General features: G+C 42.4%; 1 protein-coding gene across 1 annotated transcript in view; it reads left to right on the top strand.

Moving 5' to 3' along the window:
- The window catches only part of TNNI3K (TNNI3 interacting kinase), a 172,343-nt gene extending 154,045 nt beyond the window's left edge, over positions 1-18,298 (top strand). Inside the window, exons 24-25 of the mRNA XM_077824517.1 lie at positions 13,501-13,580; positions 18,222-18,298. Coding sequence (XP_077680643.1) covers positions 13,501-13,580; positions 18,222-18,298 — 157 coding nt within the window. The remainder of the gene's footprint in view (positions 1-13,500; positions 13,581-18,221) is intronic.
- Positions 18,299-27,767: the final 9,469 nt, after the last annotated feature.

Here is a 27,767-nt window from a genome sequence, read left to right as displayed (position 1 = left end):
TGAGGGAGTGACATATTTAGGTTACAGTGCAGACACCTGAGAGAGAGCGAGAGAGAGAGAGAGAGAGAGTGAAGAACCTATCGCTACACCCTGCCTGCTCCTATAATTTAGTATTCTCAATATGACAGCCATGCTCAGTAGTTCACTGAATGAGTTCCTCTATAACCCAAAGGGTTATTGAAAGTCCCCCCACCCTCAAATTCTCTGCAACAAAAATTAACTAAATGCTACCCTATAAATAGAACTTAGATAGATTCACCTAGAGGCAAAATGCAAAATAAAATGGGAATGATTTCTGCAGTTTTTCAATTATACAACATACTGAGATGATTAATAACTTGACTTTCTAATGACAATAGTTTCTGAAGGTTTTAATTTTGGAGAATGTATACATTTGGAACAGAGAGGGGCTCTGCTGTATTTCTGGATGTATTCCACTGGAATATTCCTCCATCTCTTCTACTTTCTCAGTTCTAACCACTTCATAGACTCTGAAATACTGTGCAGTGTGCAGCTTGGTAACATAGCTGAGACAATTCATATATATCTCATATATATATATATGAGATATAATTCATATCATATATATATATATTGCATGAAATCTCCCTGTCCCGCACATGGAGTTAAACAGGCGTGACAATGAAGTTATTTGCTTGCTTCTTGCCTTGTAACTTTAGTGTTTGTGTTTAGTGAGTCTCTCTCCTGTGTAGCAGCGGTTACCATGTGTGAAGTAATAAGAGGTGGGTCACAGTGCCCTCATAATGAATTGGGTGAAATAGCAATGCATTCTGATTGCCTGTCTAATCAGGCTGCTTAATGTATCAACCCATCACACATTAGAAGCTTTAATAGTTGATTTTCTACTTCTTTGCACCTTTAGCACTTCTCATATAAGGGAAAATTTGCAGAAGAATAACATTCCTCTTATTCTAAGTAGACCCCAGACCCAACAGAGTTAGCATGAATCAGAATGATTTTGTGCCTCGTTTTCTTTGAAGTGTGAAATTAACACATTTTTAGACACTGGTTACAAACTATGGTGTAGATGCGTTTGAAACCATGCTATAGGCCAGCTCAGGTGACCAAAGATTTCTATGTAGAGCATGGTGTGACCTATTATGGTACTAAATGAATTCCCTATCCATTCTGGACAGGGGAGTCATGCCAGAAACATGCTACAAAAACTTGCTATGAACAGTTTCCTGGCAGCATTCACACAGAACCTTGTTTGATAACTGCTTTTGAATAAGGTTGCTACCAAAATAGTTCAATCTGTAGTGTGGGCAGGACCTACATATTTGTGTGATGTATGAAAGAATAGCTTCCTCCTATGCAGAATTTGACACACCTTGTATTGTATTGTGTTGTGTTGGCTTGGCCTGACTATAGACACATTTAATATTACTTCCATGCTACTATTTATTTCTATATATTATTGATAGTACAGAAGTGCCAGAGACCCCAGTCAGAATCTTCACCCCATTGCACTTGATGCTAATACATGCATATATAGGAAAGATGCAGTCCTTGCCTGAGATAGCTTCCATCCTGCAAAGATATGCATGCAGTCAGAGCCATGTGCCCATGCGTAGCCTCATAATTAATACCATGTGAGCTCTACAGACATTCCTCTCAAGTCAAGCCAGTGAAAGGGCTTGTAGTTACAGGAGTCTGATTGTGGACCTCTTTCAGTGATTGAAGCCTAAGAAGGGAATGGTGCCACTAGCAAACCACAGAACTTCTATTTTGAATCTGGTCAGCATGTATGTGCTACACAGGCATGCGTTGAGATTCCAGCCACAGGATGGGGATTCTACTTGCAGTGCCTCAGCGCAGGTCCGAAAAAGAAACATGATACATCCAGGAAGCAGCTGTGCAAGACCAACACATTTTGAGTGATCGATTTCCTCCAGCAAGAAGACTCTTCTCTATTTTGTTAAAAAGCTCTTTCCCTCTAGAGCAAGCAATGGTCCAGCATAGACTAAAACACCAGCACTATATCCCCCACCCAGCTTCTTTCCATCCCTGGCACTATTGAACTTCTCCCTAGGTAGCTGTCCACCTGGAGTAAGGATCAGAGCTCTGTCCTTTACTAACCACTAAAAAAAAGAGAAAAGGAGTACTTGTGGCACCTTAGAGACTAACCAATTTATTTGAGCATGAGCTTTCGTGAGCTACAGCTCACTTCATCAGATGCATACCGTGGAAACTGCAGCAGACTTTATATATACACAGAGAATATGAAACAATACCTCCTCCCACCCCACTGTCCTGCTGGTAATAGCTTATCTAAAGTGATCATCAGGTTAGGCCATTTCCAGCACAAATCCAGGTTATCTCACGCTCCACCCCCCCACACAAATTCACTCTCCTGCTGGTGATAGCCCATCCAAAGTGACAACTCTTTACACAATGTGCATGATAATCAAGTTAGGCCATTTCCTGCACAAATCCAGGTTCTCTCACTCCCTCACCCCCCTCCAAAAACCCACCCCCATACACACACAAACTAACTCTCCTGCTGGTAATAGCTCATCCAAACTGACCACTCTCCAAGTTTAAATCCAAGTTAAACCAGAACATCTGGGGGGGGGGGTAGGAAAAAACAAGAGGAAATAGGCTACCTTGCATAATGACTTAGCCACTCCCAGTCTCTATTTAAGCCTAAATTAATTGTATCCAATTTGCAAATGAGTTCCAATTCAGCAGTTTCTCGCTGGAGTCTGGATTTGAAGTTTTTTTGTTTTAAGATAGCGACCTTCATGTCTGTGATTGCGTGACCAGAGAGATTGAAGTGTTCTCCGACTGGTTTATGAATGTTATAATTCTTGACATCTGATTTGTGTCCATTTATTCTTTTACGTAGAGACTGTCCAGTTTGACCAATGTACATGGCAGAGGGGCATTGCTGGCACATGATGGCATATATCACATTGGTGGATGTGCAGGTGAACGAGCCTCTGATAGTGTGGCTGATGTTATTAGGCCCTGTGATGGTGTCCCCTGAATAGATATGTGGGCACAATTGGCAACGGGCTTTAGTCTCTAAGGTGCCACAAGTACTCCTTTTCTTTTTGCGAATACAGACTAACAAGGCTGTTACTCTAAAAAAAAGAGGGAGCAGGAGAGAAAAGCCAAGTTGACATTCTTCCCCACACAATCCCTTACATTTTTATCAAGGGAAAGATAATTTTTCTAAGCTTTATCTCTGCTTCTGCTTTCCCCCTCTCCAAACTTGACTTCTGGAGAGGCTGCGTTAAGTGATTTATTAAAGTTTCTAGTTGTTTCTTATAATCTTTTATCCAATTGACAACAAATGGTCAATTCAGCCTTTCAGTGAAGTGTCTGTGTGTATGGGGCTAAGAAAGATGTTCTAACCATGAGCAGCTTTAGAGATTTAGCTTTTCTGCCTCCTGTGAAATCAGAGCCATGGTACAGGGCTGTAGCTTTTCATGCAAGCGTGTATTTGTATTGTAGTCCTCCTCTCAACAGCTGAATTCTCAGCAGTTCTGGGTTTTTTTAGATATTTAAAATTCATGAGCTTCTCGGTCCCCTCTTCCTGCTTTGGGCTGAAAGTAGAAAGCAGTCCTTCAGTCAGTTTGAGGATTTCCGCTGCTAATGCTACACTGACTTTTGCCTGGAATCTGGCCCGGCAGAGATCAGGTCCTGGACCAGCGATATATACAAAGCTCCTTAAAGCGAGCTTTGCTACCCCTGCTCCCAACTGATTCTGTATAAAACACAGTTGGCCACACCTGAGGATCTTGGCCTGTTTCTCTGGGCTAGTGCTTCGGTATTAATTTTGTGAGGTGCTGTACTAAGAGATTCAAGCCAAGTTTCCCCCAAGAGTTGTTGGACCTGCACCCTGATAGCATGCAGACGCACGGAGGGGTTGCTATGTTCCTTTCAGATACATATTTATCTTTCTATGATTTTATGTTTTGCATTAGTCTTTGCCCCAGTGCGCTTGTCCACAAGCAGGAAGGTTTGCTATAAATTATGAATTAATATTAATAATGTATCTAGGACCACAAATGTACATGACTTTACACTGTGGTAGGTCAGCCCCACTGATCTTCTAAGCTAAAGGCAGGCACAGGAGCAAGATAGAGCAGAATGTAAGTGCGGGGGTGGGCAAGCATGGCCATTATCAGATGCTTCACAGAAAAGTTGTAGTCGTTCCATGGAGAAGATGAAGAGAACTTTGTGTGCAGAGCAGAGAGCTTATCCCAGGAATATAGGGTGACATGAAAAGACACAAAAGGGACAAATGTTCCAGTGAGAAGGGAAGCGGGGGCACAGAGAAGGGACAGGAGGAGCCTGTGAGGAGAGTAAGGCAGACAAAAGGAAGAAGAAGAATACTGAGGATATTTGGCTTAGACAGAGTGAGCTTTCCTCACTTCTTTACAGGAATCTCTCTCTGTCCCTGTTCTCTTTCTGCTTCCTACCTGTACAGGATGCTGGTGCTTAGCTTCCTCCACAGCCTTGAGAAATGCCACTCCATGCATCAGCAAGCGGTGGCACTCCAGGAAAACTGCATCTGTCAGTCCCTGGAGCAAAGTACTTTGTCTTTTTAATACACGCCTCATAGCAGCTCGCAAAGCATGAGCCCCAGGAACATGCCTGAGCCTCACAACACTCACCTCAGTCGTAGAATAATATTTGCATTGAGGCTGGAAATACAGACAAACTCTAAGCAAACCTAAAACAAGCAGCCTGTATCCTGCCATTGGTGGCTAACGTTAAACATTTCGTGTTCTGTCACTTGGACAACTGATTGAGTAACCCTTTTTGTTTCATGGCTTTGTGTTCTTAGAGATTGAAAAGCTGGATTGATGAGCTTTGCCAGAGAAAAATATTTGAAGAGTAAGTGAAGCCGATGACACGTTACTTTACAGTTTAGTGGAATTCAGCAAATCTCATTCTATTATCCTGTCAAAGTTTCACAAAAGGAAGACCTGAAAGCATATTTTTAGAAGATCCTTAATAGAAGCCAGGAGCCATGATTACATCTGCTAAGTTCAGATATGTCTAGTGGTGACAGACCTTTGTTTTTCTATACGCTGTGAAGTAAATACTATCCCCAGTGACTAATTAAGTTTAAATAAAGTTCTGTTTAGTAATGCGGCTTCTGCCTGCACTTTGAAAAGTGTCAGAGTCCTAGAGCCATGGCTAATGATATTTTCAATTCAAAGGCTTCTCAAGGTTTACTTAAGCATATTCACTGAAGGCAGACCAAATGAAAAAGCTTCTTTTTAAAGTACAGAAGTGAAATGCAGTTTTTATGGTGCATTTAAAACCAACAGCCCTTGTTTATTCTCCCAACTGAGTATCAGATATGGTCTGATAGAGGTAGGCTCACTTTCATGCCTAGAACAGTTCAAAAGCATTTCAGTAAATTCTCTGTTTGCCAACCATACTCACACTGAAGAGTATTGTTTGAAAATATAAAAGAGGATGATAATCTGCTAGGTTGTCCCCATAGCTGGCTTATATAATATGCATATACGTATCAAAACAGTAGAACCCTCAGACAGTCCTTTTTAAAATTTTCACAGAACAATTTCTCATTGGGTGAAATTTTGCTGTCACTGGAATTGCAATTTCCGTATTGCTGTGCATTGCAACACTTAGTTACTCTCATTCTAGTCCCGTGTAAACAGAGTGCCTCTAGATCTGAGGCTAAGTCTACACAACAGCTTAAGTCGGCGTAACTTAAGTTGCTCAGGAGGTGAATAAACCATCCCCCTCCCCGCCCCCCAAGTGACACAAGTTACACTGACATAAGTGCCGGAGTGGACAGTGCTATGTGGGCAGGAGATCTTCTCCTGCCAACAGAGCTACCACCCCTTGCGGATGTGGTTTTATTATGCCAACAGGAGAGCTCTCTCTCTCTCCCATCAGCATAGAGCACCTTCACCAGACACACAGCCGCGGTGCAGCTGAACTGTATGTGTAGACATGCCCTGAGCTCATACTCATGTAGGTAACAGGCAGAAGACATGAATAAAGTGTATTTGTTCTCCAGATTGTAACATATATCCTTATCATGCAACTGATCCCTGTACAGAACTGCCATTGGCATCAGGGACTAATATGTCCAACTGTGCATGAATATTAATTACTGCAGCAACTAATTGGTTTGCTTGGTACAGGGTCAGATTTTCAGCTGGGCCACCACCTATGCAGTCACAAAATTGCAATGCACATACTTGCACCTCCAACTGCAGACAGATCAAAAATTCTACCATCGGCATACACGTACCTCTTAGAATTTGCACTGAAAAACACATTTGCCCAGTAGATTTCATGAGTGTAAATGATGACTCTTGCACACACGCACACAGTTTATGTATATTTCCAAGTAAAAATACCACAGCGTTTCAGACCTTTGCCATTGACTTTAATGGGACCGGGATTTCAGCCCTTGAGTACTGGGTGAATTGAAGGCAGTGTGTAGTATGTAAGACCCTATGGGTGTAGCTGCTGTTTGAAATGACACGTGTGAGCAAAACTCAGCTGAAATTTATGAGGGTTCCAACCATCTGACAATGGCTCAGTAATAATGACAGTAAATTTCAAACGATCACTGTTTCATTCATTCATTTCATTCATTCAGTTCCGTTTCTGAGATGAAGCACAGTGGACACAGGGAGGCCAATCACACACTTGAAAACACACTACCTATCGAGGATTTGTATCCTGATCCCTCTGCTCTGCAGCTGTACAAAGAGGGGTGGCAGAGGAAGGAGTGGCTCAGCTGATATTCTTCTGCTTGGCTTTTCCTTTTACACCAAGACTCTTTGGCCAGCTTTTTGCCTGTTTGTCACGAGTCTAAAATTGCTGTTCTCAGGCCCACAATGTACAGTGAGGTACAAGACACAAATGACAGGCAGTAGGCTCAAGAGCTTCTAAGAGTTTGTTTGCCTGCAGGGAGACTAGTTTACTGCAGCTCTATTCTAGGGGCATCTGTCTACACTTTCCAAAAGCCAGACTCCAAATGAGGCAGCTGTTCCAAACATGTATAAATAAAAGAAGTGTGTTCCTATGGGAACCTTTGCAATATTAGATTACCTGTTCCTCAGCTAGGGTTTCCTTTCAGTGTAGTTTCTCATAGAGAATCGTAGACTTCAGGGTACATTTGTAGAGCAGTGCATGTGGAATTATGCTTCTTAGCTCACTAAAAAACATATTTAAAATTTACCCCATAGACAGTCCATTTGTAAAGTGACCTTAAATCCTGAACTATAGGCTGACTGTCCTTCTTACAAACCAAATTGTTTAAAACAGATTTGCAAAAAGGTCATGGAGAAATATCAATCCAGACACAGGCTCACCCACATTAGATGATGATGATGATGATGAAGGAAGAATGAATGACATACCCACCCACCAATAAATATTATTTTATCACAGCTGAGTGGGTGAGTAGAATTTTGAAAGTGTAATTTAAGGACTTTCTATTTTGTGTTTATCCCCTAAAATTTCAGTGTGGGGAAAGCACCATAAAATCATTATAGGAATCCATCTACTCCTTATTCTGCACAAAATAAATGGATTTAAAGTCAAACTTTACTACTGCCTATACCTAACAGCTCTTTGGGGCAGGGACTGAGCCTTACTATGTGTTTGAACAAATACTACACAGTCAGGGCCGGCTCCAGGCACCAGCTTTCCAAGCATTCAGAATGGGGCGGCAGTCCGTGTCCCATGGTGGCAATTCGGCAGCAGCTCCACCACTGTTGCGGTGGTGGCAACTCACCGGCGACTGCTTGGGGTGGCAAAATTGGTAGAGCCGTCCCTGAGCACAATGGAGTCCAAATTCTGGTTAGCGCCTCTCGGTGCTACTGTAATAGCAATAAAAATATCAATACTTAATAACGTATGGGCCTTCAGGAAGTCAAAAATCTGTCCTCTGTTCTGAAGGGTTTTTAAAAAATAGTCTTCAAGTTCAGGGAAGTTTTCCACTTCCTGAGCTAAAAGCCCTCTCTGTGAATAGTTTATATCCAATATTGAGGTGGGTGCTACCCTAACAGTATCTTATATCCAAGGAGCTAAAAAATTTCTACAGAAAGGCTGTATCATCAAAGGCTGCACAGTGGAATAACTCACTGCAGTATGAACCGTGTGCTCAGTCAGCATCACAGATATATACTTTGCTCTTGATTTGTGTATTCAAGGTGGACAGGTTTACACAGTTAAGATATTGTTTCTATAGCAAGTTAATATTTTTGGAAAGAACATTTTGTTTGTTAGTACCAAACCTATTTTGATTTGTATTTAAAATGGAATATTAATTATACAAAGCATTAGTTTAGATAGTGGCATGGTAGATGCAATGAGATTAGAGCCAGGACAGCTATTTGCAATTAGTTTGATTAATTTAGCTTCTTTTTCTATTTGTATTATCCATGAACAGACATAAAGTACACAGATTTGCTAGTGGTCCAAAATTATTTAACAAATGGCTTATGTGAACATATTTCATTCTGTGGATTGCTCAGAAATGGTTCACTTCAACTAAGCCCTCATCCAAGTCCCTTGAAGTCAATGGAAGGACTCCCATTTATTTTAATGGGCGTTGGATCAGGGCTCGGTTGCTTCAGATAATTGCTATTCATGGTAAGATTTGTACGCCTACTGGTAAATGGCATGGTATTGTTTCTGCCTCTGGACTGGAGGATTCTTAGCCCCACAAAGAAATTTCGCAAGGATCACCAAATGCTTCCTCTTTACAGAAAAGTCCTACAGGATATAATAGAAAACAATAGACTTTCTATGTGTTTTTTAAACCATCCTATAGAATTAAATAGAAATTTATATCATCGTGTGATAGAATTCTGGAGAATGGTCCAAGTAACCTATGGAAAGGAGCTTATTCGTGATTGAAGTCTGTATTTCACATAACTTCTATCAAAACCTGTTTTTTCATTGTTATACAGTTCTGTAGGACTCTTCCAAAAGGCCTGCAGGACTGTTCATGCAAGCATTTCTATGCATTTTCATGATGTTTTCTCTTTCTATGGACATCCTAGCAACTAAAAAATGCTAAGTGCTAATGTCTATGGGAAATGAATGAAAAGGTTCAAAATACAATATAATTTTTTTTATTAAAATTGATGTTCATTAATCCTTTTTTGCAGCATCCACCTAGTTCTGTTTTACACACACACACACACACTGAAAGCCATCATAAGCAACCTCTCAAAGGACTGATAAAAAGGACTGGTGCTCAACGGAAGTATTCTTTTCTTAAGACAGGGGGGTATATTAAGAGTGATCTTGTGTACAGTTTTTTGTGCAGAGTAAATACGGTAACATATATATTGTTTTCTTTTTTATATACCCACAATACATGTGCACAAAGAGAGTGAGAGAGAGAGTCTGGCTTTATAAAGTCATGTATCAATGCAAACATCCCTGAAGATTCAATATGCTTTTTTACTCAAAACCAAAACATTAGTTGTAAGTTTGTAGCCTCTGTGAAATATTTCAAATACATGGCAGTGATCCATGTTTTGCATGTTGAAGGAATTCACTAGTTTTAAGTCATTGCATTCATACCAGCCTGTCTCAACAACAGAGCAGCATGAGATTCCTTCCAAGAATTCTTGTGACCCAGTACAGGATACTGAGGTAAATAAAGATGACCTTTGAGTTCTCTGCACTCAGAAGAAAAAGGAACAATATTCTGAACAGGAAGCTCAAACCAATGTGCTTCACAGAAATGAACTTGTGCTTTACAGAGTTACTGTGTTTCTCTAAGCCATTGTATCAATGTAGGCTGGAATTTTCAAAGGAACCTAAGGGAATTTGGTGCCCCACTCCAATTGAAATTCACCTAACTCCCTTGCATTCATTTGAAAAACCCAAGTCACAGGCTTAATGCATAATATCTGTATACCACTCACTGGACATAACATGTCATGTATGTTCAGGGTCCAACACATGGAAGCAAGGTGATCAGAGACAAACTTTTAGTTCTCTCTATGAACATATATGTATACACTTATAATGCTTGAGTGAAGGAAAATAGAAGGTCAAAATGTTGGATCCCAGCACATATTATATCTGGTGAACTGTACAAATGCACCTTCCCTGCTATGGTGAGATTGTATGTGATTAATAGGGCAGCTGAGGAATTGAGATGTCTTACTTTGGCTGCATTCCGTGGAATAGTGGGCACACACTTTGAACAGCTTGCCAACTAATATCTATGAAGGTATTGAGTAAAATACTCAAAAGCATCCTGGTCATTTATTAGCCTAACTGCTATTGACTTTCAGTGGGATTTAGGCTATGTTTGAATGGCCCTGCAGTTCATACTACAGGGCTATGACTGCCGTATGCACTAGAGTGGTGCTTGGTAACTGCCCTGTGTGGCTACTGCCGGTACAAACTAAAAGGTAGGTAGTTTGGGTTAGCGTAATCCTCTTTGAACAGGACTAAGTGAACATGAACTAGCTACCTTTTAGTTTGTGCCCGCAGCATCCATATTGGGGAGTTACAGCACATCAGGCTCGTGTGCACTGCAATTCACACCCCGTAGTCCACACTGCAGGATTCTGAAGTGACCAAGGCCTGGGCTAGACACCATTTTTGCGCTGATATAACAATGTTGGTAAGGGGTATGATTTTTTTAACCAACATAGTTATATCAGTACAAACCCTAGGTTGGATGCACTGGTATAAAGGTGCCTTCCACCAACCAGTGTAACTTATTCCTCTTCCTATGTGAGACTAAACTATACTGGTCTAAGCACATTTATAGCATTCACACAGTGGGGTGTTATACTGCTATAACTGACAAGGCCTTAGGCATTTCTGAAAATTGTACTCATTGACTTTATCGGAAACACAAAATGGTCTCTAAGCATTTATTCTTTTTTGTGACTTATGTTTTCCCATTGCTGTGCCTTCTGAGCTCATCATTCAAATGATGGCACTTTATTAGCAGGCTGATGCTTCTCTGAAGCAATGGCCTGCTATATAAGTTGCTTGTGTAAATGTAGCTTTGAGACATTGTTTCTTTTATGAAAACTGCTGGGACCTATTTGGGTGCTATTGAAATTGTATATTTTGCATTTAGACCCTGACACAAATTAGCTATCATTGCCCAGGGGATATAAATTAGTATTAATTTAAGATACTGTGGAGCTGGAGCAGTGACAGAGACAAAGTATTGCTTCTGTAAATAGCCAGAATGAAGCCATGAGTTGAGGTTAGTGGATAAATTAGTAAATATTTCTATTCAGCTAAGAATAGGAATGTTGGGGAAAAGGTTTTCTCTTTCCGCTGTCCCACAGAACTACACCTTTGCTGCTGGGGCCCACAGAGGAGACATGCTGTAGGGAAATATAGTGCATGGCTTGGAAATGTATTCCCTTTTTTAAAATATAAATCTTGCATATACTGAGTGCTGAGTGGATTTCTTGATGATTGTAGCTGGAGTCAGGCCTGAATCAGAATCCCAGACCTTTGGGAAAATTCAGATCTGGATCTGAAGTTAATGGCTGGACAAACCAAAATCTTGGATCAGACATCCCCAATCTTTGGGAGAGTTAGATCTGGTTCAGGCTCCTTTCTAATTAAAGAACACTAGTTGGTGTAAGGCACAAAGTTAAAAGCCAATTGAAGTTAGCCATCTAATGGTTCTCAAACTTTAACAAGTTGAGGACCCCAAAGCCAGCTTCTAATTTTCCCCGGGGTGCTAAACCCCCACTCAGCCCCAAGCTCCACCCCCACTCCACCCCTTCCCCCAAGGCCCCACACCTTCCCCTCCTCTTCCCCACCTCTTTCCACCCCCTCCTCCAAGCGTGCCCTGTTCCCACTCCTCCCACTCCCTTCCAGCACCTCCTGCACACTGCTGAACAGCTGTTCCACGGTGTGCAGAAGGCACAGGGAGGGAGGGGGAAGAGTTGATCAGCAGGACTAGCAACCCAGGACATGACTCGCAGACCCCTGGAGTACCCTCGCAGACCTCAGCGGTCCACGGACCCCAGTTTGAGAACCGCTGGCCTAAGATATGCAATGGTCCCACTGTTCAATTGCAGAATATTTACTAGGACATTTTATCAATGACAACAAAGCTCTGTTTATGTCCAGAGTTCTAAAAAGACAGAGTATGCTCTAGTGTTTAGTACAGGTGCTGGGAGTCATGTGTCCTGGGTTCTATTCTTAGTTTTGCTGCTTACATGCTATGCAAACTTTAGCAAGCCACTTAACTTTTCTGTGCTGCAGTTTGCCCATCTGTAAAATGTGTATAATAATCACAGTGAGCTGATCAATAGTTGTCAGGCATTATGGATTTGAGTGGCTACAGAGGGGCAACAAATTAATAAAGCCTTTCAGGATAATGCTTACACTATTATTTAAACTCCCTCACCCCTGCAAAAGTATTCCCCTCAAAAGTTTTTTCTCCAAAGAAACAATAGATGAGCTGCTCCAAAACCAAATTTTTTGTCTCCTTCCCTATAAAAGCTCATCCAATGCAGAACAAAAATGTCAAGTATTATTATACATACAAAAAATAAGTTGATATCTCAGGGAGGAAAGGAACATCTTTTATGTTTTTATTAGTCAGTGTCCTTTTGAAGGAGAAAACGTCATTTTATTCATGTAATAAAGGTTATAATAGAAAAGCAGAGAGATTTTTAAAATGAAAAAGGTCTGATTTAAAATCAGCTTTGGTACAATGGAGACTAAAGGATAAAATATTACCAGTGTCTAACCATTCTTGAAAGCCATCTAACTTTTTCAGGGGTAAAATCAGCCCGCTTGTGAGAACCTTACCTGCCATTAGTTAGCAGCTTGCCTCACTGAAATCACCAAGGAAACTGCATTGTTGCAAATAATCTCAAGTGTCCTTTCCAGCGACGTCTCCAACTAGTGTGCCTGGAGATGCTATGTCACAGTAACCACCACGAATCACTATATATCTTGCCTTATTCTTTTACATTTCCCTGGAAATACAGCTGTCTTGGGGCTTCTTGTTTTCTTTTCTCTGGGCATGCTCAATTTCTGTTTGCCTGTTATCTGAGATGAGCCGGTAAAGGACAGTCTTTACCTGATAGCTTTTGACAATCGAGGATAACTAAACCCACTGGCAGTGTGGTGGTGGTAGTGGTCAGTACCACTGAAAGACAGCTTGGGGGTGTTCTTTGTCAGATAAACTAATTTGCAGGAACCTGATAGCAGTGATGCATAAAATATTGATGCCTAGAATTGCTACTAAAATAGCAATCTACAAGCAAGTGTGAAGCCAAAACAACATATTTGGAGAGAGTTACTCTGGGAATGTGTGGTGTGTGCACATGTGTTTGACTCACGATCCTGAGTAAGAGCCCTTCATTCCAAAGGCTTTATTGTGAATCTGGTAGCAGGACATCCAAGCAAGTATATTTCATGCTACTGTCTTTTGCCTCAAAGTTTATTAATGGAAAAGCCAATGCAACTCATTTCGGTCACTGTAATTGAGGTGTCATGTCAATTTTACAGCACTGGTCAACACCCTTCGCAAGGCCTGTCCTTGGATGACATGAGGAGGAATTTCCAGTACCCGCCTATTGACAGAAACGGTGAGTCCAAGCAGAATTCTCGTCTTCAGCAAATGCTGAGCTTAGTTGTACTTGTTTTCCTTGGAGCTGATGTACTTGCCTCTGAATTTAAGTGGCATGAGTGTTGAGAGGCATTTTTCACCCCAAGCTGAAAACGATCAGCCCTTGCGGGGGCCAAAGCATGTCGGCAAAGGAGACCAAAGCTCCAGTGGCTCCTGGGGAAGGCTCTTAGGAGAGGGCAGTGCCACCTCTGTAGCATTGTCGCTCCCTTCTCATGGAGGTCCCCTGGCAGATATTCATTGGGGGTTAAAATCTAGAGCTGAAGGAGACACAAGCAGGAGGACTTGTTCCCTAATGGCCTCCTAGATGCATTTAAGCATACAGCGCTATAGTCACCTAAGGCATCAACAAATTCTTTGAAAAGGCATTTGCTGTGACAGCTGCTTAGTACAACTAATCACCGTTGTCACACCGTTACCTTGTAGCTGTTTGTCGTAGCTACCTGTTTTCTTTGGTCATATACTGAGACCATACAGGACAGATTTTTAAAGGTATTTTATTAAAGGTATCAAGTGAAATCAATGGCAGTTAGAGGCCTAAATACCTTTAAAAATCTAGCCCTGAGCTCTTTGGGGCCAGGGCTGTCTGTTCATTATAAGTGTGTAGAGTACCTCGCCCACTGTGCACTAAGCCCTGACTGGGGCCTCTGGGCACTACTGTAGTGCAAATAAAAAATAATGATAGTTGTAAAAACAGGTTTATGGTGCTAGAGTAAATGGAAACATTTAAGGAAAAGAAGTTTAAGTACCTCCAACTTGTTGCCGCTTCTTGTGGTACAGCAGTTTGTCAGAAGCATCCTGGTATGTCACAGGCTGGTTTGAGAACAGATTCTTCTGAGAAGAAATTAGGGCTCCACGTGAGACATTCTCACCGTTTACTTTAAATGTGACACTTACTCATAGTTGTGGGAGGGGGTTCACGGGACAACTGTAAAACCTGGAACGCTGTCACAATAAAGTGCGCTGCCCAGAAACAGCCTTAGCCCAGTGGCAGTAGAGAATGGTTGTGTTGATAACAGAGAGGTGCTCTCAAGAACCAGCACTATCAATGGCAGTAGCATCGAGAAGGGAAATAACGCGAATAATAAATAACATACTGAGCACTCAGCAGCTCCCACTGAGGTTCCTTAATGACAGGTGCTGGCTGCTCAGCACTTTGGAAAATGTGCACACTTATTTAAGTGTCAAAATATGGAGTTCGGAGCCAGGTTTTAGGCTCCCATTTTTTGAAAGTCTAGGTGTAATGTAAGTGGAGGGTTCATAGTATTGTCATCCTTCTGGCCTGAGCGCATAGCCAATAATTGGGTTTATTTGTTTTCATTAGGTGCAGAAATTTATTATAGGAGTCTGGTATATTTGTTGGTGAAATCCAGTTTATTTACAGAGAATGTACAAAGTCCCTGTTTTCCTGAACACAGTAGAAACAAACAACAGCAGGCAGTTTCCTTGTTCGCAATTTACAAGCTGCTCCTCCAGTTAGTTCTGTGCCCAGGGAGGACTGTCTCTCTGCTCCATCTCAGGGCCACACTCATGACTGCTTCTCTCACTGCCTCCTTGCTTTCTTGACTTCCTGCCTCTCCACCCGCACACATCTTGCTAGGGAACACAGTCTTGTCCCCTAGCCCATACATTTGCAACCAGTTCCAGGGAAACCCCTGTCATTCTCTCTGGATTGGTTCTTGCTTAGGCCTTGCCATGCGGCCCAGTGCTTTGGGCAGTGGCTTCTGTTGTTTCCAGCTATCACTATGTAAAATTGGCTAAATTGCTCCTTCCATTTATCCTGAATGAAGGGTGCTGAGCACACCCATTGGTTTAACCAGGTCTGTGATTGTCTAGTGATCAAAGACCTTTTTGGTGACAAGCATTAACACTTTGCACCATAACCATACAATATATAGCTAGGTACATAAAATCCACAGTTATATTAAAATACAATGAGCAATTTAGAGTTGTTTAAAGACCTGTGCTTGCAGCTCCGCAGCCACACATATCACCAGCCAGAATTCAAGTATCTTGGGACTTTTCAATTCTGGGTGGAACCTTCAGGCCACATGTCTTCTTAGAGTACATCTCTGTACTGTGATGTCTCCACAGGTAAATTTCCACATCACAGGTAAATTTTTACACATGTGTATAGAAGCCCCGCATGCCTTTGGCTTCAGTAGTGGAAATTTCAGCAGTTACACTGATTCTGCACTAACCTCTTAAGCATTCAATGGACATTTTGTACTCACCAGTGTAGTAGCAGCCATAAGTCCAGATGGACAGGAATTTTGGATCCCAGTGATATTTGCACAGTAGGCAGCTCTGTTGCCCCTAACTGCATATAAAAGAGTATGTCACGCTCAAGGGGTTAAATGATAGGCACTATGGGTGGATGATGACTTTTCTTCCTGGGTGTGAAGCAGTGGTTTGGGGGCAAAATAGAGGTGTTGCTCTCACTCCAAGTGTCCTTATTTTGTATATTTTGAGGATATTTTTCCTTTTGTCAATAGGATTAAGGTGTCTAAGAGCCTTAGAAATGCTCTCACCCATCCATGTTTCTCCTTTTATGTGGATAGATAGCTCAGTAGAGTGCAGTGATAGAATCTGTCTATACCAATGATCCCCAAACTGTGGGGCACTCCCCCTTACAGGGATGCGGAGGAACATTCTGGGGGGGAACGCGGAGGGACCCAGGCCAGCCCCCACAGAGGGCAGGGTGGGAGCGCCACCCAGCCCCACTTCGCCACCCAGCCCCGCTCTGCCCCCCAACTCTGCTCCCTCCTCAGTCCCAGCTCCCAGCCCCGCCCTGCAGCCTCAGCCTGCCCCGCAGCCTCCACTCCTGGCCCCAGCCCCACTCCCAGCCCTGGACACAGCTCCTCTCCCAGCCCCAGCCCTGCCCCCATCTGCGGCCCCAGCCTTGACCTGCTTTCCACTGTCCTGACCCCCCACCCCCGCCCCAAGAGCCATGGCCACATTCCCAGCCCTGGGAAGGAGGGAGGCACAGACAAGGATAAGGGAGAGCGTGACCGGGAAAAGTTTGGGGCCCACTGGTCTATACTGCAATCAAGGGTTGTGATGGCAGCAATGTAGATGTACTCAAGCTAGCTTTAATCTAGCTAGCTTGGGTCTTGGAGCCGTGAAACCACAGCAGCATGAGTTTCAGCAGTGGCTGTACTCACCAACCCAGAACCACAGGTAATAAGTTGGGTGGCTAGCACACACTCTATGTGGCTTTACTGCTCTGGCACCTGAGCTACCTAGGTAAAGGATAGCTTGGCTATGTCTACAAAACTGATTCCAACCCCGCCGTACCCACAGATAGAGCTGGGCTGGAAATCATTTCCCTTTTAAGTATATGAAGACGTACCGTGACTCCACACAAGTATTCCTTTTTTAGTCCAAAGGCCACGTGGTGCTCATTACATCCAAAATGCCAATACAAGCACATACCCACACAGATTTTATACCCTCACAGCAATACAGTTATAAGCATTGGCCAAAATACTCACAACAAAACCAGGCCCGAGAGATTCCTTCCCGTCAAGGTGTGACTCAAAGGGGGAAGACAATAAAACTTCTCAAATCCTTGCTTTTTATACACTAAACAAAAAAAGTAATGTTATCGCTGGTTATTGGGCTTTAGTCAAAGATACAAAAGAAAGTTTTAGGGCTAAACCCTTTGCCTGGTACCCAGAGAACCAGGTTTCCTATATTTCCATTACATCAGCACACAGCTTTAGTAAGATAACACGGCTATTTCCAAGGTCATTACACATTTAACGCAAACTACTTTTCTTTCTTGTGGTCTTATTCTTTTGGTCACTCGCCTAGTGCTCATTCAAATTCTCGAAATCAATTTAAAGCCAAAGTTGGCTTAGGCCCCTGTAGGCCCGTTCTCCTCCAGGCTGCTAAAGTGCAGTGGTGTTAAGCTTAGCTGTTCAGGTGTTTGTTTGATTATTTTTTCTCCTTCTTTACTATATGTTTTATCTTTTGCCAAAAAATATTTGGGGTATTAACTTTTTTCTGGTACGTGACTAGAGCTGTATAAATCCTCAGTAGCCAGAAATTTGAGATGATTGGGTCAGATTTAGACAAGTTACAGCAGAGCCATAAGAACTGCAATAACTGTTGGCCAGTGAACCAGTTCACCTTAATTGGAAATATAGTGCAATGGCAGTAGATCCCCTCTTGATAACCTCCAAGAATTAAAGCATAAAGAATTATTCATAACAGGCTGCTTACTCTGGCCCTTTTGGACTCCAATTTGAAAGGTCAGAAAAGATATTTTACTATACAACATACACTGTATTATTAAAATATTTGGACTCAAGTTTTGTGTCAATCATTGATGTTTTACTGTGCCTGATTGCTGTTAATTTCTTGCATGAACGATAGAGTCTGCAGGCTTTGTGTTCTATTTCTGAAATTTTCTTCAGAAGATTATATTGACTTGGGGTTCGTAGGCAGGAAAAAGACATCAGCATGTGCATTGCTTATTTATCTCAAAAAGACGTTCGTATTATCTTTATGACATGGTCACTGGCTGGAAAGGAGAAAAGTGTTGCTATGTTGAGAGGTGATTGTGAATAACACGTGAACTTCTCTCGGCTTTATGCAGGTTACGTGTCTGATCCCATGAGTTCTATGCGATTTCATTCCTGCAGTAATAGTGGCAGCTTTGAAGACAGCAGCTGACAGCATGAACCATCTACCTGGAGAGAGATTCCCCATAAACTGACAGCAGCAATTCTTACTGTGTCAGCGTAGCTCCCAGTCATCATACATGACACCAAAGATGCCTAAATTGGCTTGTTTATTTACTGACGGTGACTATTTCTATCATAAATTATGCTGTAACTTATTTTTCCTGCCAGCATGCTTAGGGTTTTCTGGTGGTGCATATCTGCCTTTCCTTAATAAAAGCAAATGTCCACAAGGAATGGTGCACCTTAAACTTGAACATTAATAATTTGAAAAAAGAGATTAAAGCAAAAATAAATCTGTTAAAAGTTACAGAGTTCTAGGGCAAGTTGTTTTACTTTGGACTGCAGTAAGGCTTGTGCAGATATCATAAACTTCCCAACTGATACAAACAAAGTAGCAACAAAGCCAGCCGGAATCACAGGAAAGAATCAGCTCATAATTCCTGAAGCCACAACAGGACACAGCACAGCCAATATTGTTCCAGCTTTCAAACAGTTTCCTTATTTTCTTTTAGGGTTTGTCTTTGTTTAGAAACTTCCAGTTTTCCAATTCCGTACATTGCACAGCTGTAGTTCTCCAGGCCCTCAGTCCTGTAGTTCTTCTCAATCCCAGGTCCTGGATGCTTTAAACCCTCTGTATGAGAATGAAGAAATCCTTAGCTGACTGTCCTAATTGGCTTCTGAACAGATTTTTTCTCATATCTGCTTTTTACTTCAGGTTGTGTGCCTTACATCCTCAGATTACACAGAAAATGCTCTCTAGTTCCCTTATGCTTATGTTAAAAAAAATGTAACCAGCTAGAGAGAGATAAGAAACTAAACCCCAACCCATATAAGTTTAATGTAGCCATATAAAATTTTTGTGTCACAAATGTAATAACCTTGCAGCAAGACAAAAGGTTACGTTTTCACCCATCCAAAGCAAGGCTACTCTGTAGTGCCATCTAGTGACTCTACGCACATGAGTATTGGGTTCCAGCGTTTTCATAGCAAGTGGTTCAGTCAATTGGTTCTATGACAAAATTTTAATTACCAGGAACCCCCTTTTATTACTTACACACACACACACACACACAAAGGAAGAAAAGGAACTTGAACTATGGTTCTGGAAGCTAATACAAAGTTAAATCCTTTAGTAACTATTTTGTATTGTTTGGAAAATAAAATTTAGCAGAGAGATTGTGTTGCTATAATATTTTTCTTAGCTGCATTAGAGTATATAACTGTCAGGCTGAGTAGAAACTCATGTTCAAGATTTGTGGTTTTCTGAGAATATTCTGTAGGTTTGTTTCTCATGGCTGGTGTTTCTGATTTTGAGCTCTGTGATTAGGCATTGTAACTGCTATAGCATTTGGTCTATAAATGTGTAATAAATTTTATTGACTCGAGTCTTCTCTGCATGTTGTTAGTTTCAGGATCCTGTAGCAATAAAAATGTGGACGGTTTAGCTTGGAGAGCTTTGTAGGTGGCGCAGTGTTTTATTATTTGTTTTACTTCAGAGTTATCTGATGCATTCTGGGGAAAAACAAAACTAAAATATTAACATCTTCAGAATGTGGCTTCCCTCCCTCACTCTCAGCCCCAAGGCATCCCCTGAGCAACTCCTTTGGCTTGTGAAAGGCTGAGGCTTCATTTACAGGAAACAAACCAATTAGGTAAATGTAAATGTTACGGTTAGTCATATAGAGAATTGTTGAGAATCCAGCTCCTCATCAAGAGGATTAATCGTCAGAATAGCATTTCCCTCCATAGAAATGAAAGCTCTTCTCCACCAGGAACACTGATAGCTGATTAGCCCCCTCTAGACTTCCAAACCTGGCACACCTACTCCTGGGTATCTCTATCAAGACAGCAGCTTCTCTGCCTAGGACCCCCCCCACACACACACACACCATCAGAAGGAAAGAGGTGGAGTGGCGTCACTCACCATCATAATTCCCGTGGGGCATGAAGGTTCACAGCTAACCAATGCAGTTTGTGTTCACAAGAGGTCATGTCCTCCTGCTCGTATTGTAGCTACTAGCTGGTTTTACATTGATTTCCATGGGAGCAGGAGCAGGCCCACAAAGCATTGCTCTCACTTTTAACCAACTCTTTGAGACATTTTTCTAAGCCGAAATCAGAAAGCTTCTACTCCTCTTACTCATTAATCCTCCTGCCTGCCAACCTGCATTGCATCTGCCATATCTTAGCTGAGTCAGAGCTAGTTCATTTCTATCCAGATCACTGTCCCAATCTGACATTGGGAAAGCCATGAGACTGTGGACTCTGGATCCAATGACAAGCAGAGCTGAGCATCGTCAGCACAGTATTGCCACAGCAGCCCTGAATATCTCACAGCTGAACAGGAGCAGTGACATGTATGTGACCCCACAGAAGGTGAGTAAGTGCACTGAACCATCCTCTGGACTAGTCAGGAAAAAAAGGACTGACCCCCACTGACGACCTGCCCACAGCTGTCGCTGGTAGGTCCTAGTAGTGAGTCAAGGCCCTCATGTGGTCAGTGCTACATAAAGTCACTGATAAAAACTAATAAAAAGAGCACGAATTCTTCGGCCTTGTCTATTGCTAGAAAGAGACTGTTAACCGTCCCAGCAAAAGACTGTGAAATCAATACTTTATTGGCTTTGTATTGCTCACAGGCCTGGTCTATATTGAACATTTCTAGAGATGCTCTCTCCACTGCTACAGAGCCGGTGCAGCTCCCTGCTTGGAGCAGGGCTAGACAACACGCTGGTAACACCTGTGCATGGTCTATCCTAACCTCTTGTAGGGAGGGCTACAGCACAGGTGGGAGAAAGGCAGTGTCTGCACTAAACATTTCCAGACAGAGTATTCAAGCATATATAGTGTAGAGATAGAGCTGGGCGAAATTTTGCCAGAGAAATGCATGTTTAGGTAGATTGAAACATTTTCAAATTTGTGTCAGATTCACTGCATTTTGCGTGGGGGGGGGGGGGGAAGAATCCAAAAGCTGAAAAATGTTGTTTTGCCATTTTCAAAATTAAATGTTTTGAATTTTCAGTTCAAAATGACATTTCATTTTGACGTGTACGTCCATTTTATTAAAAAAACAAAAAGTGAAAAACAAACCCTTGAAAATGAAATGAAAGGGTTTCTCAAGGGATGGGTGGCAATGCCTTTGTCCAGACACAAAAGTGGTACTGGGGATGAGTGAGGGCATTAGGGAAGGGGATGCTGAAAGGAGGAAGGTGCTGTTTCTCTTAGGGAAACTGGAAGGGCACTGCTTAATTATAAAACTGCCCAGGAGTACTATGGAGGTGGGCTGATATTGAGGGTAGGGAGTAAATACAGCGATATCACATTCTGTTAAGGCAGTGGTTCTCAACCAGGGACCTGGGGCCCCCGGGGTGCCGCAAGCAGGACCAGTGTTAGATTTGCTGGGGCCCAGGGCAGAAAGCCAAAGTCCCACTGCACGGGGATGAAACCTGGGGCTCTGAACCCCACCACCTGGGGCTGAAGCAGAAGGCTGAGCAACTTAGCTTCACAGTGCCCCTGTGGCATGGGGGCCCTGGGCAATTGCCCTGCTTGCTACCCCCTAACACTGGCCCTGGCTTTTATATGCAGAAAACCAGTTATTGTGGCACAGGTGGGCCATGGAGTTTTTATAGCATATTTGGGGGGGCCTCAGCAAGAAAAAGATTGAGAACCCTGCTTTAAGGTATCAAATAATTGCACTGGCCAGTGCAGTAGACAGGATACTGTGGTAAATGAACCCATAGTCCCATCTGAAAATTCTGTTCTTGCATCCAATAGTTTTCCAATAGATGTGAAAGTTGTCAGTGTTGTATGTTCCCCTAACTTGCAGCAAATGCTTGATGACCCTCCATTAATATAATAGCTCCATGTCAAATCTGGAAATGAATCTGGATTAGAAAAAAACGTCCATTTTCCATGATGAGTCCTTTTTTCTAATAGCCCTATGTGACTGCTGCTAGCTGATCTGTAGAACTTTCATCAGTTTGCCCCAATGTGTTATTTGGGGATATTGGCTAGTATCAGGAAAGTAATTTTGAAAGTCTACAAAAGCAAACTTTAATACATTGAAATGTAACGCATTAGACAAGTCCAACTGATCAAATCTATGCAAAACAAACAGTTTTTACCAGTAATTAAAATAATTGGGACTTGAAGAAAACAATCTCCCTGTTAATTGATCTCTATAGACAAAATATCAGGCCCTAGGGGAGAAAACATAGTGATCAGTTATTAATACAAATGGCAATTCTGCAAAATTGAAATACTGATTAGAACATGCTCCAGAAGTCAAATTAGTATGTACCTTTTCTGGAAAAACCCAGAGAACCCAGTTATTTAAAATATTTATAAAGGATAAGACCCTACTGAGATAAATTAGTTTATTTTCAAGACCATCCAGTCCATAGTAGCTACAGCAATGTTATAAATTGTTACATGAATGATAATCAGATAGTTATCGGAGGATCCACATTAAAAACTGATAAAGGAACAAGCAGACATAGCACAAATCAGAAATAAAAACTTTCCTTTCATCGTGTGCACTTTAGATATTCCATATAAGATAAATGTTTCCATTAACTTCAATGGACTGTTCCCTGTTCAGAAAATAGAAACAACACCCCAAAAAATCAAGCCCACCACATTATGCTCCCACGCGTGATGACACAGGCTTGTTGTAATCATACTCGCCGGTTGTTGGAATTCAAACAGGCTCTTTGCATACAAAACATGAAATTTACAGCTGGGGTTTAACACTGGCAAATTACACAGATTCAATTTCAGCTGTGCAAGCCAGCAACAGTAACTATGAAGTACATAGCCATTGTCCACTGACATTTTTGCGAACGCTGAAGATGTCTTTGCTGAGCCAGGGACGGGTTATGCCAGTGGCAACACAGTTAAATATTTTGATGGTCTCATGTTTCATCTAATCATTAGTCTTTTTTATACCTAATTTGTTTCCTCCTAAATGTGTCCTTCAGGTTTCCTTTGTGACCCAACTACAAGTAAGCAAGGGAGCGTATAGATAACATTTTACAAAATTCTGTACTTTCACCTGTTTGCTTTTCTTATAAAAATTCTACCTGCCTGGATTCCTGATATATCCACATTTTGAATTTATCTGAACCAGCCATCTTTACAGCCAGTGGAGCAGGGTTAAAAAAATGTCAAATGATGATCTGAATTGGAAAGGATCAATTTCATCAAGAGCCATAATGATTATCCAAAATTTGGCTCAGCGCCTTTGATTTAGAAACAATGTGCCAAATGCATTTAGATACCAAAGTAATGAGCACTGTCAGACAGAAAAATAAGATGATGGTATGCTCAGAGCTTAGAAACTGACTAGTCTGCTTCAGGATTTTATTTTAATGTAACTGTTTGATATTTACATCTCGATTTGTGAATTACAGTATTTGGGTAAATATATAGCCTTAAAATGGATAGAGGAACTTATGTCACCACCCTGGTGTACAGCAGTTTAATACATAGTTCACCATTCATTTTCTTAATGGCAAAAATAAGGTTTAGAAGAGAACTTTATAAATAATTCAAGTATTTTTAATAATGCAATGTTTGGTTCTCAACTTCCTACAATCACTAAAATATTATTCTAGCTCACAGGAATTCCCGTCTGCCCCACACCTTTCACCAGCATGGGAACTACTGTCAGGGCCATCCCTAGGGAAGTGCGGGGCCTGGGGCAGAAGTGACAGATTCATCTCTTCCGGGACTGACCGGGCTGCCCAATCGCACCGGCCCTTGGAGCCCCCCACAAAGCACGGGGCCTGGAGTGGTTGCCCTGATTCACCCTACCCAAGGGATGGCTCTGACTTCTATGGGTTTTGCTAGCATTTCATGGCAACTTTTCTTTCATCTTTTACTCATGATGTAATTGGATCTAGTTACGAATTTTGCTGTAACAGAAACTCTTGCTCCACATACTCAGCTTCAGCATGCACCTGAAACACCATGTTTTCTGCCATGTCACCCATAATGGTTGGTATAATGCCAGATATGCCATTGAGCAGTGCAGCAGTTACTGCAGGACTCTGGGATCAAGGGCAAAGGAGTTGGGGGGCACAGGTAGTATTCGCAAAAAGAACAGGAGGACTTGTGGCACCTTAGAGACTAACCAATTTATTTGAGCATAAGCTTTCGTGGGGAAATAGGCTTGAATAGAGACTGGGAGTGGCTAAGTCATTATGCAAGGTAACCTAAGTTAATTGTATCCAATTTGCAAATGAATTCCAATTCAACAGTCTCTCACTGGAGTCTGGTTTTGAAGTTTTTTTGTTGTAATATCACAACTTTCATGTCTGTAATCGCATGACCAGAGGGATTGAAGTGTTCTCCGACTGGTTTATGAATGTGGTGTTTATGTGACCATCTGGACCCATGGAAAAGAAGCCCTTGAGGAATTCCACCATGATTTCAACAATTTCCATCCCACCATCAACCTCAGCCTGGTCCAGTCCACACAAGAGATCCACTTCCTGGACACTATAGTGCTAATAAACGATGGTCACACAACCACCCTATACCGGAAACCTACTGACCGCTATTCCTACTTACATGCCTCCAGCTTTCACCCTGACCACACCACACGATCCATCGTCTACAGCCAAGCTCTGCGATACAACCGCATTTGCTCCAACCCCTCAGACAGAGACAAACACCTACAAGATCTCTATCAAGCAGTCTTACAACTACAATACCCACCTGTGGAAGTGAAGAAACAGATTGATAGAGCCAGAAGAGTTTCCAGAAGTCATCTGCTACAGAACAGGCCTAACAAAGAAAATAACAGAACGCCACTAGCCGTCACCTTCAGCCCCCAACTAAAATCCCTCCAACGCATCATCAAGGATCTACAACCTGTCCTGAAGGACGACCCATCACTCTCACAAATCTTGGGAGACAGGCCAGTCCTTGCCTATAGACAGCCCCCCAACCTGAAGCAAATACTCACCAGCAACCACACACCACACAACAGAACCACTAACCCAGGAACCTATCCTTGCAACAAAGCCCGTTGCCAACTGTGCCCACATATCTGTTCAGGGGACACCATCACAGTGCCTAATAACATCAGCCACACTATCAGAGGCTCGTTTACCTGCACATCCACCAATGTGATATATGCCATCATGTGCCAGCAATGCCCCTCTGCCATGTACATTGGTCAAACTGGACAGTCTCTACGTAAAAGAATAAATGGACACAAATCAGATGTCAAGAATTATAACATTCATAAACCAGTCGGAGAACACTTCAATCTCTCTGGTCACGCGATTACAGACATGAAAGTTGCAATATTACATCAAAAAAACTTCAAAACCAGACTCCAGTGAGAGACTGTTGAATTGGAATTCATTTGCAAATTGGAGACAATTAACTTAGGCTTGAATAGAGACTGGGAGTGGCTAAGTCATTATGCAAGGTAACCTATTTCCCCTTGTTTTTTTCCTACCCTCCCCCCGCCCCCCGACGTTCTTGTTAAACCCTGGATCTGTGCTGGAAATGGCCCACCTTGATTATCATACACCTTGTAAGGAGAGTGATCACTTTAGATAAGCTATTACCAGCAGGAGAGTGGGGTGGGGGGAGAGAAAACCTTTTGTAGTGGTAAACACCCATTTTTTCATTTTTTCATGCTTTGTGTGTATAAAAAGATATTCTATACGTTCCACGGTATGCATCCGATGAAGTGAGCTGTAGCTCACGAAAGCTTATGCTCAAATAAATTGGTTAGTCTCTAAGGTGCCACAAGTACTCCTTTTCTTTTTGTGAATACAGACTAACACGGCTGTTACTCTGAAACAGGTGGTATTCTCATCCATCCTCCCTGTTGTGGGTCAGGGCCCAGGCAGGGACATGTGCATCCTGGAGATGAATGCATGGCTGTGCAGATGGTGTTTTCAGGAGGGCTTCAGCTTCCTTGACCACAGAATGCTGTTCTGTGAATGAGGATTGTTGATAAGAGTTGGGGACCACCTGATTAAAATGGGGAAGAGACACCAACTCGTCAACCTGTCAAGGTGGGTTTTACATGAGGTTCAAAGGGGAAAGGTGACAAAAGTCCACAGGTAAGCATTTAAAAAAGGGGGAGGCTAGAGGTTGTGTGGGGGGGAATATGGAAATTTACACTAGGGTCATGGAAGCAACAAGTGGGGGAATCTGCTCCACATCTTAGATGTGTATACACAAATGCAAGGGGTAGAGGGGATAAACAAGAAGAACTGGAAATATTAGTGCATAAGCTAAATTATGACTTAATTGCTATCACAGAGACTTTGATAATTGGAGGATTTTAAGAACAGGTTGGACAAACACCTGTCAGGGATGGTCTAGATTGACCTGGTGCTACCTCAGCACAGGGGCCTGGCCTTACGTCTCAAGGTACCATCCAGCCCTATATTTTCTGTGATTCGACAGTAAATTGAAAACTTACCTGGGTGAGATTCTGTGCTGCGCCTCTTAGAGAATTTGCAGTCTGGGGGAAAAGTGGGGAGGGTGGCAAGGTGGCTTTAAGCCAGTTTTGTGCCCTCCTGATTGTTGGCTGTGCCAGGGGCTGGAGAGACCCACAATGTAACAGCACTGGGAGCCTTCTAAGGTACACCAGGCACCCCAAACTGCCCAGAAATTTACCTACCATAAAAGGACCAGAGCAGGGGAGAGGATGACACCTCTAGCTGTTTTCATTTTGCACAGCAAGAGTGTTCTTTAACGGTATGTTGGTGTGGTTTGCAGATCACTCTAGCACTCACCGAATGAGCCCAAACTACTATTGCCTTATAAGCGTTCACTCTCTGGGCTAGCGTCACAAAGGGACATATGTGTTAGGACATGCAGCATCTCAATCCTTAACTTACAGGTGCCTAGAAAATCACTTGGATTCACAAAGCCTGACTTAGGGCTCAGGCTTCCTCTACAGTGAATGGAGAGAGACAGGCTAGGTGGCTCCCCAAGCTAAGCTAGCCAATGGGAGATGTTGAGGAACAGGGTCCTGCATTTCAGAGAGTTCAACACCTGAATCCAGGCTGGCGGGAGGTGCTCTCTTTCTCTAGGGGAGTACCCTAACCACTGGGCTAAAGGTTGAGAGGGAGATCCTCCTGCTCCTCTTCTGTGAGGTGTGAGGTGCACTCAGAGCGCACCTGTCGGAGTGGGCCCTGCAGGTGAATTAGGTGGCTGAGCACCTCTCTTTCCCTGGTTTGTAAATGGTTCTGGGGCTTCGGCAGGAGACCCGCATCCAGAAATGTTCCCAGCCCACATATTCACCCCCACCACATTTTTAACACAGATGTAATACTCGGGCACTCATTCGATCGGAGAACAGTGACAAGTATCATTTGACTTATTTGACCAATCACAAGTCCTCGACCCCGTTCAACTATTGAACGCTTACAAAGAACTGTTCACCAAAAAGAGTTTTAAAAACCTGCCAACGAAAAAATAGC

Source organism: Eretmochelys imbricata, chromosome 8 (assembly GCF_965152235.1).
Source record: "Eretmochelys imbricata isolate rEreImb1 chromosome 8, rEreImb1.hap1, whole genome shotgun sequence".
Lineage (NCBI taxonomy): Eukaryota > Metazoa > Chordata > Testudines > Cheloniidae > Eretmochelys > Eretmochelys imbricata.
This window is presented reverse-complemented; position numbering and strand designations above follow the sequence as displayed.